An 18,399-nucleotide genomic window follows, 5' to 3' on the forward strand; every position below is an offset into this window, starting at 1 on the left:
GTGGAATGTGAGACAAAGCTGTGTAAATAGTAAATAAATCCCTTCTTCAAATACTTTGCAACGTGTGTACCTACACTGCAGGCTAAGAAATGATTCTAGGCAGTCACTGATTGCAGGTTAAGAAGACAATCTCCTATAGAAGGATGAACCACTGTCAGCTAAGGGGATGCTGCATACTCTAGTGTTTGCAACGATATCATAGGCTACTGTGAAATTCTTAACAGAATATTACTTTCAACATATGTAGAAAAAATTATTGAAGACTAAAAACATAGTTTGTCAAGAAGAAGGTTTTAGACACAAAGCTTCACTTTTAAAGGCACTTTCATCTATTAAATTCTCTGGATTGCACCTAAAATTGTTAATAGCTAATTTCATGGCCAAATTATCATTCTCACTCCAATGAGGGACACATAAGAATATGGGCACAGCACTTGGCCACTTGTGTTCACAGTGAGTCAGTCAGTGCCTTTCCTGTGTCTCTTTGTGGCAACTGAGGGAGACTTTGCTAGAGCTTGAATCTTGAATTCCTCTATTCAGAGCAACATTCATTTTTCAAAATGTTTCCAGGTATGATTACAACTGCTTATTAACATTTCATTGCTTCTTATTAAAATTTCAGTATCTTTTCACTATTTTAGGTACAACTGATTATTTATACATCTACTTCTCCATCTTAAGAAAGGTAACATGTTTTATCATTCTTTTATCCCTTATATGAGTGGTTTTTAAATCAGTGGAGCCAATAGTCAAGTACTGGAACTCTGCCTTACAGCACCTGACAAAGGTCTGAGAACATAGACACTTGGTAAGTTTTTGTTGGAATGACATAAATATTCATTTTTAATATTGCAGTTTTAAAATTGCATTTCATTAGCCCCAAATGGCAGAAACTATCCAACAGAATCAATCAAATTACTAAAATTCTAGGAGAGACATATTAGAATTATCATTATGGTAATGAAGGCTTATCTTCCAATGGCAAGAGCCAAATGCCAACTTTTTTCTTTCTTGACTACTTAGTGACAAGATGTTTTCTCATGTATTCTAAATGAGAATTTAGAATACTCTCTTTCCTCTTAAGTTACAGTCTCTATGTAAATCGCTTGGACAATTTGAAAGTTAGACTTCCAAAATCCAGGATGAAATGGATTTAGGAGATGGCAGACACAGAGCAAGTGTCTCAAATGAAATTAGCTGAATTGTCACTGCAGTTTTTGCTAACATATTCTAATAACTATTTCCATCTAGAAAATACATAGAAACAAAATTTCTACTCAGCTTACCAAAATTTCGCATAATTGAAAGAGGAATGCTAAGTGGTGATACATATACAGACATCCTTTTTCCCAACTTGCGGTTGAGTGGATATTGGCAAAGCACATATGCTATGAAGTTTGTGGGTAAAACAAACAGTATTTCACAAAAGACTAGTGAACTGAAAAGAATTCACAAATTCTTTTAAAATACTTTTCTTCTTGCCTAAGATACAACTTAGACTGGTTCTGAATAATTTTCTCAAATACTATCTGCAGCGATCTTCTTGGCTACAGCCCTCCAGCCCTTCAGTCACTACCCGGAAACATTAAGTCCCCTGCAGCCTTACCCTGACCCAAGTGCAGGCATCTACACTGGAGGAATTTTCAGAAGCTTTAGACTAGTAACATATCTGCTCAGTAACAGCCAGCCATTCTGCTGATCCTGCTCTGATACTGTAATCTAGTTTCAGGCACTAAAATTTTATCTGGTTATTTGTAACCAAGCTCCTATCTTGTACTACTTGAAACTAGACCTTAGATTCTTCCACTGTGATCCTCAGTACTACTTTGGGACTTTATTTTGTATCTCAGTTGGTGTAATACTCCCTATAACATTGAGCAAGCTTAGAGCCCGACCCTAGAATTCCAGTCATCATGAGGAGGTCCCCAGTACATGCCACCTGACAGCTATGATACAAACTTCTCTCATCTCTGGATTTCCACTTACTGCCTCCTATCAGACTCCCTGCAGAGATGGTCCTATGCTTGAGCTAAATTCCGCATCAATTGTCAGTTCCTTTCTCCGTGCCTTGTCTAGCATCGGCAGGGCTGTTGGGACTTGGGGTCCTGTGGTCACCCACAGACTGATCCATCTCAATGCTGAGCTCTAATTCTAATGGTAACTCAAATAATACCTCTACTTAAAAGTATCTCTATTCACAGCAGCCAACAATAAGTTTAAAATGCCTCATTAAATACACAGCTGCTGCTTGCAGTTCCAAAAGAAAATACCCCATACCTGTCTGAACGAATCCTGATTTGTATCCATTAGTTGTGCCATTTTCTGGGGTCACGGTTGAGGACACTGAAGAGTTTGGTTTAATAGAGTGGCAAGTGGTAGAGGATTGTCGGCTTCTACATTCTAAAAGGGAGTAAGAATCACATTACTCTGTTAAAAACAGGTGATGAGGATACAGTCCACAAAATCCCTAAAATAAACTGCTGCTCCTTAAGTGGCAGCCACTTTCCATAACAGAGATCCCCCCTCCTCAATCCTGACTCCAACAGAATGTTCAAGCTGGTGAACACAGTTCGTCCACCTAGGGCCTGATGTCATGCTTAGAAGGCAAAGAAATAGTTACAAAAAACAATCAGACTTTTGCTCCTCACAGACTAGTTGCCAGGAGAAAAATTACTCATAACCAATAAGTAATGCTAGTTTTATGGGTAAGCCTCAGTCTTACCCAGTAATTTATAAAAACCCAACCAGCCTCCAAGCACCAGTTAATCTCCTATCCAGGACTGATTTAAGAGTGGAATAGTAACCTAGAGTCCATCTAGGCTGCCTTCAACTGTCTCTACTCAACCTTAATTTATGTCCAAATACAGAAGCAAAGAAAAATTTATAGGCAGAAGAGAAAAATTAGAAATTCTGCAATTCTTATTATTCTCAGTTCTTATTAAAGGAGATAGGTAGACAATATTCAAGGTAATTACTGGTTATACAACACTAGGCTTCGTTTTAAAAGAGTCAATATTAATTGGGGCTCTGGTGTAATAGTTTAGTAATACTTGGTACTGATTCAGGTAGACAGTGAATACCATGATGACCTGTGGGGCTGTAACTTCCAACCAAATTAGGGTATATGTTATACCATATTAGTCTCTAAAGGTAGCATGTGAAAAAGAAATATAAATGGTTGTAAATGACAAAGTTAATTACAGTGGGTCCTTTAAAGAGTTTCTAAGTTTATCAGATACATGCAAAAGTTAGAGGCAGCTTCCTATAACCTTCCATGCTATGACCTTCCTTTAAGAGCTACTGTATTTTGGCTGAAAATAACCTCTTCACCTATGTATATTAGATGCATACACGTATATTGACATGCTTGTGTATATGTATGTACACATATATACAATTTCAATTCCAAAATAGCAACGGCTATAAATGTGAGGCTTCAGGAGCCACCCAGGACCACTGTATCACAAAGTATTCCACTAATGTCATGCTTTACCACAAAGATGGATTGTCACTGACCACTAAATAAGAACTTAAAAATACTTTATCCAACCAAAGCAAAAGCTTAAAAAGGTAGTTAAAAGGCAGGGTAGGTGATAGCTATCCTATTTTTACTCTTTTATTAGGGTTCATGAGATTTAAAATGACTTTTCCAGAGGAAAATTCTTTAGACTTCATCAGGATAAAGAGTTATCTACAGTTTACCGTGCTTACAATGCAGGGCTCACAGCCATTAAGTTCTGATGATCCCTAGTTCAGAACATGCCGTCATTTCCTAAGGAGTTATATAATCTCTCCTCAGATGCAACCAAGAGGAATTACGGTATGAGACTCAGAGACAAATCTGCAGTTGTAATTTGAATTTGTTATGCTATGTTTCATGGTCAGGCCAAGATCTTGCACAAACAACAAACAGAAACATTAAAGACAATTATTCTGTTGTCTTTAATATTATTATAATATTAATAATGGAGGGGAAAATCTCAGCAAATAAGAAACTGCTCAAAAGAATGAGGATTAGATATTCCACTGATTAAACAATGGACAGAACTTGTGGCAAATCCTACCAACCACATGAAGATGTGAGGTTTCAACTGGATTCATTTCTATAAATAAGTTAGTTAAAGGACAGGATATAGCTCAGTGGTATAGTGTGTGCTTAGCATGCATGAGGTCCCGGGTTCAATCCCCAGTACCTCCATTAAATAAATAAATAAACCTAATTACCACCCCCCTGCCTTTAAAAACAAAAAGTTAAGTTCATCCTAATTGCAGAGAAATAAAACTTCATCAACTTAATTGTGCCCTTTCCCAAATAAGAAAGCATTATTTATTCTAAAGTTTGCTTAGGTCTGATAGAAAAATATAGATGCTTGAGAATTACCAAAGAACCTAAATAAAAGTAGAAAGTGCATCTGACCAGGAAACTGACACTTTGAGGTCCTCTCTTAAAGACAGAAGAACTAGAAAGAGCCCATCCCCCAGCCTCTCCCTGCAAGAGCTGCATTTCACATGCCTAAGAGACAAATACAAGGAGACATGTACTTTCCCAAACTTGAATAGTTTCTGCTAAAAACAAAAAGAAGCAAGTCAAATAACCTGCCAGAGGGCTTTACATTCTGGGATAGTCTTCTGAACGTGGGATATTTATCTGTTCCACACCTGAATTCTGAACTCTTTATGGGTCACTTGTCAATATCCCAACATCTACATTCCCCTCCGGTTCCCTCCCAGAAGTTGACGCTACCTTTCCAGCAGATAAGAGGTCCCTTCGACAGTACACCCTGGGAGCTTCTGACTAGGTAGTACTTTAAGTGCTTCTGCTTCTTTGGCTGGGTGGTGAGCTTCAAGTTAATGTGGTTGGAAAATTCTGTGAAATACCGAAATCCTCTTTCTCCACAGCCGATACAGTTTCCAGAAAACCCTGAAAGGAAGAAAACAAAGTTACTGGTGGCCTTGTACATTGTTACAATACTTTTACACATAAAAAGCATAGAAATAGTCACCCTTTGGCCCAATAATTTCTTAATTTCAAGAAATCATTCAAAGGAGAAAAACAGGTACAAAAAATTTTAGCAGTTATTTTACAACAGTGAAAGACTGAAAATATTTAAAAACTTTAAAATGCTCTAAAGGGATAATGGTTAAGGAGATACAATGGATAGTATCATATGATAGAATTTATATAGTTGACATAAAAATAGAAAAGTTTGGTCCTACAGATGTCTATTATTTCTTCCCTACCTATTGTCTTCTTAGCCTCCTGGCCCTGGGTCTCCTCCCTACCTATCATGTGGACTTGAATTCATGGCCACAACTGATTTAGACTGTGGACCAATATCTGACCCAATCTTGGACAGTCAGAGTGTCTCTCCTGGACTTTTGAAATAAATACAAAAAGAATCAGTCAGATGGTACTGAACCCTAGATATGCAAGGTTTTGTAAAATTGGAACCTAAGTTGGGGCTATGTCAGCTAGGGTGTGAGAGAAAGCAAACTGAGAACTGTGAAGAAGCTGACCTCCAGATATGAGAGCATGGACAGAGATGTGTAACTGATCCAGCCATACTTTTTGACACAAATTCCCTGAGATTTCCATTTCTTCTCTATTCAACTGCTCTTTATTCAAACTAGCTCATTATTCCTTTAGACTTAACATTCAAACAACTCTCACTCAGATTAATCAAACAAAAGAAGACTTTCAGTGATCTTCTTGGAGCAGAGGACATGGAAAGAAGCAGAAATGGAGAAGGCTGGGAGGATGAGAGGTCATGCTTTGCTTGACTGGAAATCAACTTTTCAGTCTCCCTTATTACACAGAAGGAAAGTGTACAGTAAGGAACTGAGTTCTTCTGGTTGTGAGTTATGGGACACAACACATGTACAGTCATACTGATGACCAAAGGCATTCCAAACTGCATAGACATAACATCTCCATATACAAATAACTAACTGAAAATAATTCACTGATAAAATAGTATACTCTTTTTAAACCCCCAAAACAACCTGTTATATAATTAACAAAGATATATAAGGAGAGAAGAGAAAGACCACAAGGATTACAGACAGAAAATCTCCCAATGTCCCAATCTCAGAATGCTGATAATCAATACAGAACATTTAGAAATGGGCAGCCCAATTTATTATTATTCATTCAACAATTATTTATTGAGCACCGACCTATATGCCAGGCATTGTGCTAAACACTGGAAAAACAGTGGAAGAGACAGTCACAACCTCTGGTCAGTTAGATAAGATTAGTAATTCCATATAATTAGTTTACCATCATCACTTTATAGAAATACAAACGTTAATATATTTTCATAAGTTATTCAAAACATATTCAGAGATGGATTGCATTTGAGAGTATTTGGCTATTTGTCCAATATCTTGGAGCTGTAAGCCAAAACTAGAAAAATATCAGTGGCTGCCTAGTCCACCAAATTCCTAAAGCCATCTATCTATACATTCATCCACCCATCCACCAATCCATGCATCCATCTAACCAACATCTATCTGCCTGTCCATCTGTCCACCCATCCAAAAACTATTTGTACTCTACTATGTGCTAGGCATTATTTCAGGTACGAGGTTTTTAGCACTGAACAAAGAAGACAAAGCCACTGCCTCAATGGAACTTACTTTCTGATGTGATCATCATGCCTTGATGGAAAACTGGCTGACCTATGAGGTAGATGCAACACACCCAAAAGAAAAAAGAAATAAGAAATTTCAGCTGAAATAATTAGAGACAGCGCCAAAAAATGAGGCTTATCTGATAGGTCCAAGTACTTCATAAAAGATGAATGTGAGAATTAGAATCAACAAACTACTGGGGTTAGGTTTTATCTTTCACCTTTTCCTCTACCTGTTTTCTAAGGTGAGAAGCAAGAGAGTGTGTGGAGGAGGAAAAACAATAGATTTGGATAATCTTCAAAGAAGAGAAACTTTACATTAATGATGAGAATGAACAATATAAAAGAGTAAGAATTCTCTAGTCCATTTTTTAAACTCTGCATGGTGTCAGTGTTAACCTTGGTTCAGGAGAGATTTAACTGCTCAAAGTTCTTGCTGCCATTATCACAAAAAATAACACCTTTTACAGCCAAATTATCTTCTAGTTTTTCTAGCAATCAGATCTTACAATTGCATGGCAGATTTGGGGCACCTGCACTGCCAACTGGCTCAATATAGTTTAAAATCAATTCCCCCATAGTCTTTGGAATCTGCATAATTTATATAAAAATTTAGACAAACTGATATTGGAGTCTACAGGGATTCTAGAATATTTTAAGCTTAAAAAATTTCCCACTATATCTTAATGCCTACTAAAATCATCCATTATAAGTAAGAAATGTTGGATGAATGTTACTTTTGGACCATAGAGTACCGAACATATAAAAATCTCAATGTACTTATTTAAGAGAAAACTTTACCATTTTGTTGCACTACACTTTCACTTGGAGAAGTGGCTAATAAAAAATTATGTCCGTTTACAAGGCTAAAGAAGGTAAACAAAGTTCCATGTCTATAAGGGCATTTAATAAATATGATAGAATGGCAGAATAATTACCATTTAAAGAGCAAGTACCATGTGCCAGGCACTGTGTTAATGGGTGCCTTTAAAAAAATCATCTCCTTTGACCTTTATAATCCTGCAAGGTAGGCATTATTGGCTCCATTACATAGATGAGAAATCTGAGACTTCAAGGAGATAAGCAGCTTGCCCAAGTTCTTTAAATGCTAAGCAGCAAATCTGGGATTTAAACACGGTTCCAATTCCAAAGTCCATGGTCTGATTTCATATTCCTGATTACAAAGGATTATAAAATCTATTATTCTGATGATGTTTTCTGTGTCCTTTCCATGATGTATTCTAAGAGGATTCCACTAGTCATGAAGAGTCATTGAGCAAAAAGGCATTATGAGAAATTCTTCTCTGTCTGTAGTCAGAACCACATATGAACTGTTCCATTCAGTGAAACCTTGATGCTTTTCAAAGTGTTCAGAAGAAGTTTCCCAAAGTTGTTCTACCAGAGTCAACTAGGTTGCAAGCTCTGTGATGGAAAGGACTGTGTCTTATCATTCCTGTGCCTGCATTTCATAGCCTAACATGATTTTTGGGACTCATACTGTCAAATGAATGAATGAACAAATGAATACCTGGATCTTCCTTGTTAATTTAGTCCAGTGTATAAACTTTACCATTAGGTGCCTATATTAAACCATCTGCTCAGTTTTACTAGAAGAAAAAGTGGATTTTTTTAAAAGGAGAGTCTTATGAAAATGAAAATCACCGTTTCTTTTCCTATGAACCAAGAGAAGGTTTTGAACTGTAGTTTAAGGAACATTTTTAAAGCATGTGCAGGATCACCTTCTGACTCAAGATATTGATCTATGTATTTCTAGACTTTCTGATAACTGGGAGGAGTCATAGGAAGAGTGCATCAAACTAAACAAACACACAACTCACAATCAACACATTTCTTGCACTCTTTGCCCTCTTCTGACTTTTTCATTTTTACTGATATTTGTGCTGAAGACACATATCTGATTCTATCTACAGTGAGAAATTCTGAGAAATAAAAGCAACTCTGGAGAAACACAGCAGCAAAAGAAAATCAACAAACCTCATATGCCCTCTTATTTGTCTTTTCAATTATTAAGAATAATTTAAGGGGTTCAGATCAAGATGGCAGAGTAAGATGTGGAGCTCACCTCCCCCAGTGAACACATCAAAAATACATCAACATGTGGAACAATTCTCACTGCAAACTAACTGGAAACTGACAGAAGGACTCCTGTACAACAAGGCTGTAGTGATCAGGTTGAGACCTGTGCTCTTGGGAAGGGACTCAGAGGAAAGGGGGGGTTACACGGGTGGACACTGCCCTGCGGAGTGGATGGTTTGAGTCACAGACTGGATGTCCCAGTCCTGGGGTCCTATGCAGAGAAGACAACCCCCTCTTGGCTGGTTGGAGGGCCACTGGGACTAACAGCAGGGCTGAGGGAAGCCTGGACTCCACTCATGAGGAGTGCATTTGCTGGCTCGCTCCCAAGGTGGATAGAGATAGGTCTGCTCTAGCAGCTGCTGGGTTTCTCACAACCACCTCACTGGGCGCTCCAGTGCAAGCTGAGCGAAAGCTCCAGCCCTGCTCACTCCATGTCACAGAGTGGCACAGTGGGGGAGGTAGAGGCAGCGTCTGAGTGGGGTAGCGGCGGTTATCGTTGGCACTTACTCAAGCAGCACATCAGAAGCACCCCAGATCTCTGATCCAGCTGCTCCACCAGAACCCACCCCCCATACACACAGAGACTCCACATGGGCCCCGTCTGCCGTGCAGAGCCTGGAGGCAGGGATCGATTGGCTGTGAGGAACAAAGGAGGCTTGTACCTGAGGCTGCATTTGCGTGGTTGATTCTCAGTCCTTACTCAATTTCTGTAGAAATTGAAAGGCAAATATATAGCAAGGGCTGAGAATCAACCACTTAAATAAGCCAATACAAAGATTAAAAGGCAAAAAATTGTAAAAGTAACTGAAACTACAATAAATAGTTAAGGGATAGGCACATAAAGATGTAAACCATGACATTAAAAACACAAAATGTGAAGGAGGAAAGTAAAAAATATAGATCTTTTAGAATGTGTTTGAACTTAAATGACTACCAGTTAAAAACAGTCGATGCAGTTATAGGTCAACACATATGACCCCCATAGTAACCACAAATCAAAAACCTACTAGAGAGTCACAAAATCTAAAAAGAAACTACTAGAGAAAAAAAAAATCATCAAGCCATAAGGGAAGAAACAAAAAGAAGAAGAAATGAACAGAGAAGAACTATAAAAACAATGGGGAAACAAGTAATAAAATGGCAATAAATACATTCTTATCAATAGTTACTTTAAATGTCAATAGACAAAATGTTCCAATCAAAAGACATAAGGTGAAAAAATAATAATAATAACAAAAGCCGAACTTACAGTAATAGAGAGTGGAATGGTGGTTACCAGAGGCGAGGGTGGAGGAGGAAAAGACAAATTTTTAAAAAAGAAGAAAAAGAAAGAAAAAAATTGTGGTTTCCAGGGGTTAAAGGAAGAGGGTCACAGGGTGCTAATGTTTAATGGGTACAGAGTTTCAGTTTTGCAGGATGGAAAGAGTTCTGTGGTTCGATGACGGTGATGGTTGCACAGCTTAATACCACTGAACTGCATACTTGAAATGGTTAAGATGATAAATTTTATGTGTATTTCACCACAATAAAAAATTAGACAAAAAAAAAAGACATAGGGTGGCTGATTGGATTAAAATACAAGACTCTTCTATATGCTGCTTACAAGAGACTCACTGTAGAGCTATGACACACACAGACTCTAAGTGAAGGGGATGAAAAAGGTATTTCATGCAAATGGAAATGACAAGAAAGCAGAGATAGAAATACTCACATCAGACAAAATAGACTTTAATGCAAAAGCTATAACACACAAAAGAGAAAGAAGGGCATTATGTAATGATAAAAGGATCAATACAAGAAGAGGATATTACACTCATTAACATATATGCACCCAACACAGGAGCATCTAAATACATAAAGCAAACACTAACAGACATAAAAGGAGAAATCGACAATAATACAATAATAGTAGGGGACTTTATCACTCGACTTACATCAATGGACAGATCATGCAGACAGAAAATCAATAAAGCAATAGTGGTCTTAAGTGACACAACAGACCAGTCAGACGTAACAGATATCTACAGGACATTACATCCCAAAGCAGCAGAATACATATTCTTTCTAAGAACATTCAATGGAATGTTCTCCAGGACAGATCATGTGCTAGACCACAAACAAGTCTCAGCAAATTTAAGAGGACAGAAATTACAACCATATGAAACTAGAAATCAACTACAAAGAGAAAAATGGGAAGAGAAGAAACACGTGGAGACTAAACAACATGCTTCTAAAAACCAATGGGTCAATGAAGAAATCAAAGAGGAAATCAGAAAATATCTCGAGACAAATGAAACACTCCAAAATCTATGGGATGCAGCAAAAATAGTTCTAAGAGGGAAGTTTATGTTGATGCAGGCCTTCCTCAAGAAACAAGAAAAATCTCAAAGAAACAATCTAACCCACTACCTAAAGGAATTAGAAAGAACAAACAAAGCCCAAAGTCAGCAGAAGGAAGGATTAAGATCAGAGAGGAAATAAGTAAAATAGAGATTTTTTTAAAAAACAGAAAAGATCAATGAAATCAAGAGCTGTTTTTTGAAAAGATTTTAAAAAACCGATAAACCTTTAGCCAGGCTCATCAAGAAGAAAAGAGAGAGGACCCAAATAAATAAAATAAGAAATGAAAGAAGAGAAATAACAACTAATACCCCAGAGATAAAAAAAAATCGTAAGAGAATAAATACTACAAAGAGTTATATGCCCACAAACTGGACAACCTAGAAGAAATGGACAAGTTTCTAAAAACATACAACCTACCAAGACCGAATGAAGAAGAAATAGGCAATATGAACAGACTGATCACTAGTAGTGAAGTTGAATTTCTAATAAGAAAACTCCCAGCTAAAACACATGAAAAGATGCTCAACATTGACGATTATTAGAGAAATGCACTATGGAAAACAGTATGAGGTTCCTCAAAAAAAAAAAAAAGAAAAAAAGAAAAATAGAACTATTTTTTATCCAAAAATTCTAGTGCTGGGTATATAGCTGAAGAAAATGAAAACACTAATTTGAAAAGATACACGTACTCTAATGTTCATAGCTGCATTATTTACAATAGCATAGATAATGGAAGCAACCTAAGTATCCATCAACAGATAAATAGATAAAGAAGATGTGGTGTATACACACACACACACACACAGTGAAATTCAGCCATAAAGAGAATGAAATTCTGCCATCTGTAACAACATGGATGGACCTAGAGCATGTTATACTTAATGAAATAAGTCAGACAGAGAAAGACAAATACTGTATGATATCACTTACATGTGGAATCCAAAAAATAATACAAACGAATGTATATAGCAAAACAGAAACAGACCCACAGATATAGAAAACAAACCAGTGTTTACCAGTGAGTAAAGGGAATGGTGGGGGCAAGATAGGGGTGTGGGACTAAGAGACACAAATTTCTAGTATAAAGTAGTACAAAATAGGATATATTGTACAGCCCGAAGAATTACAGCCATTATCTTACAATAATGTTTAATGGAATATAATCTGTAAAAATATTGAGCCGCTATGCTATACACCTGAAACTAATATAATATTGTAAATCGGCTATGCCTTAATTAAAAATAATTTAAAAAATAAATCTGCTCTTTGCTATTTCCCATGACATAGGGAAGCTATGTTGTGAAAAAAGGCCAGATTCAAAGTAATACTAGAAAAATAATGCCATTTGCAGCAACATGGATGGACCTAGAGATCGTCATTCTAAGTGAAGGAAGCCAGAAAGAGAAAGAAAAATACCGTATGATATCACTTATACTTGGAATCGAAAAAAAAAAAAAGACACTGAACTCATCTACAAAACAGAAACAGACTTGCAGACATAGTAAACAATCTTATGGTTACTGGGGAAAGGGGATAGGAAGGGATAAATCTGGGAGTTTGAGATTTACAAATGTTAGCCACTATATATAAAAATAGATTTTAAAAAGTTTCTTCTGTATAGCATAGGGAATTATGTTCAGTATCTTGTAATAACCTTTAATGAAAAAAATATGAAAATGAATTATGTATGTATATACATGACTGGGACATTGTGCTGTATACCAGAAATTGACACATTGCAATTGACTGTACTTCAATTAAAAAAAAACACAAAGTAATACTAGAAAGTAAGACAATTCTGAGATAAAGTTTTATATCATTTTATATCATAGGTATATTCCCAATTCTCTTGGTTGAACTAATGCTACATATTAAAAGGAGAATCACATCAATCAAATGGAGTTAGGAATAATTGGTGGTATGGAAAAACTACCAATAACTCACAAAATGGATAATCCACAGCTGAATAATTGAGAGTTGACTTGATATCAGTTCCAGATCAATGACTCTATGGAGAGTGAATCCTACTTTGTTTTACAAAATACTTATTTTTGATAAATTGCATGCTGTCCTTTAATACCTGGTTCAAAAAAGTCTCTTCATGAAGGTGAATGCTTTGAGAGTACATTTAAAAAGAAAGCTGATTTTTAAGAAGTTACTAAATGAAAAAATGTTTCTTACTTAAACTAAACTATATCATCCCCAACTAACTTCCTGATTTTAAAAATTCTGTGATACTTTAAAATAAACTTGTGTTTTAATGCCTTTATCTCAGAAGGAATTGTATAGGTATGAAATACTCACCTAAAAGTGCATTTTTCCCATGATCATCTGGTAGAAATCGCTTGTCTACAGCACACACTAGGATGTGTTCAGGAAGATTAGGAGACTTGGCCCCCACCAGGAGGAATCCCGATGGGATATCAATTTGTTCCATACACAGAGATACCAAACGCAAATCCTTTCCTGCTTGACAAAAACCTAAAAACGAGTAAAAATGACACAGAGGAATGTTTAGAGGGGTTATAACTCCTCATCACCTATTTGGGGGGTAGATTTATCTGTGGGAATTACTATTAAGGACTAAGTTTAAAGTCCATCACCCCAACCAAAAGATAAACCTGCCATATCTGCCTCTCTGAGCAGAGCTGAGAAGACAATAAAAGGAAGTATTTCCAACTGTCTTAACCAATATTGATAACTCGATATTTTCTGATCCACAAGTAAGCAAACAGTAAGTATGCAGCAAACTCTGAAAAATATATGTAATTTTTATGTGCAAGTAATACAGTATTTTTACTTTCAACACAAATTCACTTCTCTAAATGAGAACGATCATAGAACCCAGATGCTCTCCATTCCATACAGGAAGAGACTAAAGCTCAGAGCTTGGTGACTCATAAAAGAGTGGGTCAGAACTAGAACTCAGAACTGTTAGGTTATTTTCACTAGATATGACATGATAAGATATGACAAAACCTTACATAACCACTTTGTATACCATAATGTATTATGCTAATTCATTAACTCATCATTTATTAAAAATAATTTGCAACAGATACTGCCCTAGGCCTAGGGGTAGAGCCGAACAAAATATATCTTCCTCTAAGAACTCACCTGTAGTCAAGTGGAAGAATGTACAAGGAACTGGTAATTACAAAACAGAGGACAGCTATATTCTGCTACAAGGCACTGATCTCCACATCTTCTGGGAAATGACCCTCCCTGCACTCTCATTATGTGATTCCCCTGGAGAGCTGACATTCCAGATCAAGCTGGAGCTGGCACTGCTCCAAGCTGGGCCACCAGAATATCCATCCCCCATTTCTGGCCATAGTTGATTAGCCCAGATATGGGCACCCAACATAAGCCAGGCCAATGTCCCCTGGGAGTTCTGAACATGGAGCCAGGAAAAGCGTGGCCTGGCCTGCTCTGTGGCAGCTCTTTTTCTTGCTCCCCTGAGAGAAGGCTGAGGGGGAAGGTCCTGGCAGTGTTTGGATCCCTGAAGCCCAGTTGTATCTGCCTTCCTCATGGTTTGGTCTTAAGACCTTTTGCTTTGGAATTCTTCCAACAACTTCTTAATTCTACCTAAGGCAGTCTGAGTAGGGTTTCTGTCACTTGCAAGCAAAAGAGGCTGAATAAAAGTATGATAAATGCTATTTCAGAGAGTTGTGGAGATGGACGGACACCCAACTCTCACACAAAAACCCGAGGAGACCACCATTGTTATGGCCCAATACAAAGTGGGCCAGAACCATGTTAGACTCCCCCAGCATCAATTCATGTTATGATGTTAACCAAGTGCCAACAAACAATTGGATGCCATCAGTTAATATGTGAGAAATAAAAAGAAAACAATATCCAAACATTGTATGAAGCTGTAGTGCATAGGAGTCTACTGTCTGGTCTGGATCATTAAACCTCAAAAGCAAACATAACAGAATTGTAAAAAGGCAATAAATGAGAGAATAAAATGATAAAGACAATCGGGTTCAACCATTTCAAGCATGCAGATTCCCTTTTAATAATAAAAAAATCAAATTTAACTTTTAGTGTTCATGAATTGAGGAAAACAGTATCAAAATGTTATTGTGAATTCTTTAACAATTTAAGTGAATCTGTATTTTATTATTCACAATATCATCTATATTTATTTGAACAATAGTCATTTATACATGTCAGTCATATTATTTATTCAGTTTACAAACATTTTTCGGAACCTATACGTAGACTCTTAAAGAATTTGCTGTCCCCGTCCCCATTAAGGGACATGACTCACAGGTTTGAGAGTTGGGATTTGATGATGATATTAATGGCAGTTAAAATTTATGGAGCACCGAACATAAGCCAGCTACAGCACTAATCAAGGTACAGACAATTTTATTTCATCTGCTCAACAACTCTAGGTGGGTACTACTATCTCCTTTCATATATGGAGAAACTGAGGCTCAGAAAGGTGATATTATTTGTCCAAGGTTACATAGTGAGTCCCACACTGTCCATCAGTGATGTAAGACATGGAAAGTTTGCTGTATGAAGACAGGTGAAAAGCATATTATTCACCTTGGTAAAAGAAAAGCTAAGCAAAGTTATAATCCAGAGCTAAAACCATGAGGAGTGAAGGCAGATTTTTTTCATGAAATTCTAAAATATGAAATCTAGGAGGCATTTTAAAGTCTGAAAGGAGGATGAATTTTTTTTTAATCAAAGGAATTATTAATTTGTATTTTGACAGTGAACCTAGAAGCACATCTCCCCTAGGAGGCAGCACCTTTATTATGATGCTCTCCAAAAGGCAGAGCATATGAAATACCTTCCCAAATGGTGTAGAAAATTCAGCGATGAAAGCTTCACTATTACCTACTGATGGAAAACAGGATGCTTAAGGAGCTCTCTCTGTCGCTAAGAAGCAGTACCACAACTTTCCTAAACTTTCACTCACTCTATATTAGAAAGAGTAGGTAAATCTGTACAAATTTGTACCGATCTGCAAATTATTACAAGCTTTTTAGAACATCAGAGCTATAAGGAACCCCAAGGTCATCTGGTACAGGGTTTCCCAACAAGTAGTTATCAAAAATCCCCGGGATTCATAAAGGTATTCTATGATACTTGGGAATTACAAGTAAAACTAAAATAGACACCATTACCAATTTCTAAAAACTAATAAATAATTATTCTAATATCCTTCTTTTAAAACAGAATGTTCTGAGGGCTTTCCATGCTACACATGTAGGGATAGTGGGAATCAGCTGCGTGAGCGCAGGAGTCACTCGATTGAACCTCACATCAAGGTGTGGCCTTGATTATTATACAATTTTAAATGTTATTGTCAGTCACATGTATCGATATGTTGCTTATTTCATACCCATAGTGGGCTGTTGGTTAATAAAGGGAAGTTCGGGGAACGTGGGTTGTGCTGATGGACAAAGACATTTTACAAATGTGCCTAAGATGCTCTTTGCTAGGCATGAAAGTTAGATTCAACACCAACCCTACTTATCAAATTATAAAATTATATAAAAGGCACCATATGCTTCAAAGACACACAAAAAAGCAATGTTACGATAAAATTTTAATGACTATAATCCAGTTTGGATTTTCGTCTAAGAGGGAAAAACCTACCTCTCTCAGCAGCATGTTATTTGCAGAGAAATTCTGCTAACAGCAGCCTGAAACTTTTTCATCACGTAGAGCAAACATTATAAAAACAAACTAGTACATCCTGTTCATCTAAAATGTAGAAATTCCAAAGTTTGGGTATTACAAGTCGATTTTGACTTCTTTTTTTGATGGTGGGAAACATTTAAAGACACTTGGCTCCCCCCTCCTCCACCCCCTCAAAAAAGTGTAATGTTTTATCCTTGAATTTGTCAACAAAACATGATTTTTTCTTACACAACCCATTTAAAGTAAATTAAACAGCAATTAGTGAGTGATAAAATGTAGACAAGTTTTTCTCATGCATGAATAATATCAAAGTGTATATTAATATTCTGATCTAAAATAAATACTCTCTACTCAAAATTAATTCTCTATCATAGACGCCATACAATGACAGAATTAGTTTTTAAATTCCTAAGGGGTTCAAAAGATGATGTATTAAGAGAGATTTTTGAGTCAGAGACTAGGTAACACTCAACCTCAATCTCTTTGGTTGGTAAATGGGGAACCTAGGGCCCAGAAAGGTTAAGAACATGGCCCAAGGTCAAGTACCCTGCAACTCCAAGAGTTAGGACTGGAAGTTCCCACGTCTCTTGACTCCAGGTCAGAGGCTCCTTCTTCCTCATTACATCACTCTGACTCGCAGAATGCTTCACTTCCCTGGGCTGATGGAGGACACTTTCCTACAGCTTCTTCTTGCCTATCTTTGCTGAGTCTCATCACCTGACTTTCTAGGCTGAATCCCAGGGGTCGCTTGACACACTAGCTCCTGTCAGCCATGGGCTGTGTTGGCATCCACCTAGCTCATGCTTGCTAACGAATCCTTAAAATTCATGGTTTTGCAAGCCACAAAGGTGTCGCGTGATTACAGAGTGACGTTTCTGATGAGCATTCTCAAAGCAATACAGTGCAGCCAAAGGGAAATTAAGGAGAGAAAGTATAATTTTGGTTCCGGGCTAAACAGGGGTAGGGAAGGCACAGTGTGGAAAATATCTGAAGAAAGCAGGATTTTTCTCTGGAAGAAAGGTGATTTCAGGGTGATTTGTGTGGTATAATAAAAACTACACAGATAGCTTTCAGTACCACAGCCTTTGAAGGTTTTCTCATTTATGATATGAGGACACCTAGAGGTCAAAAGTAATAATTATTAAACAATGCCTGGACTCTAGTTTTCTCATAGGAAGGGGCAAACCTCCTCTTCTTAAAAATTTTTTTCAAAAAGCACTTGTGACAATGAAAAGAGAAAATGTCCTATTTTATGCTAAAAACCCCATAATGATGGGAGTATATAAAAGGGGCACAGGAACCACCTGACATTGCTCCCAATGGCCAAAACTGGAAAAATTTCAGCAAGAAAATAAAATAAAGTAATATTGGATTACAATCCAAAACATAAAATAAATATCCATGAGCATATAATGATATAAATAAATAATTGAATAAATTAATAAATGGGGGAGAAGAGACACATTTCCATGCAGCAGAATTCCAAATAATTTAGGTAGATACTCTGCCCTCCAGGAGATGGAGCATAACTCCCCCTTCCTTACGTGTGGGCTGAGCGCAGTGACTTTCTCCCACAGTATGGAAGCGGGGGCGGGGCAAGAGTGGAGATAACAGTATCTCAGCCAGGTGATCAAGGTCAACATCAACTGTCATAAAC

The 18,399-nt window shown here is 37.1% G+C and overlaps 1 protein-coding gene across 1 annotated transcript in view; it reads right to left on the reverse strand.

Annotated features, from left to right (window-relative positions):
• GREB1L (GREB1 like retinoic acid receptor coactivator) overlaps window positions 1–18,399 on the reverse strand; it is a 213,073-nt gene that overhangs the window by 73,727 nt on the left and 120,947 nt on the right. Inside the window, exons 5-7 of the mRNA XM_064481548.1 lie at window positions 13,377–13,553; window positions 4,745–4,921; window positions 2,278–2,400 (exon numbers count right to left, since the gene is read on the reverse strand). Of these exons, the coding sequence (XP_064337618.1) occupies window positions 2,278–2,400; window positions 4,745–4,921; window positions 13,377–13,553 (477 nt within the window). The remainder of the gene's footprint in view (window positions 1–2,277; window positions 2,401–4,744; window positions 4,922–13,376; window positions 13,554–18,399) is intronic.

The sequence above is a fragment of the Camelus dromedarius genome, chromosome 32, assembly GCF_036321535.1.
Source record: "Camelus dromedarius isolate mCamDro1 chromosome 32, mCamDro1.pat, whole genome shotgun sequence".
Classification (NCBI taxonomy): domain Eukaryota; kingdom Metazoa; phylum Chordata; class Mammalia; order Artiodactyla; family Camelidae; genus Camelus; species Camelus dromedarius.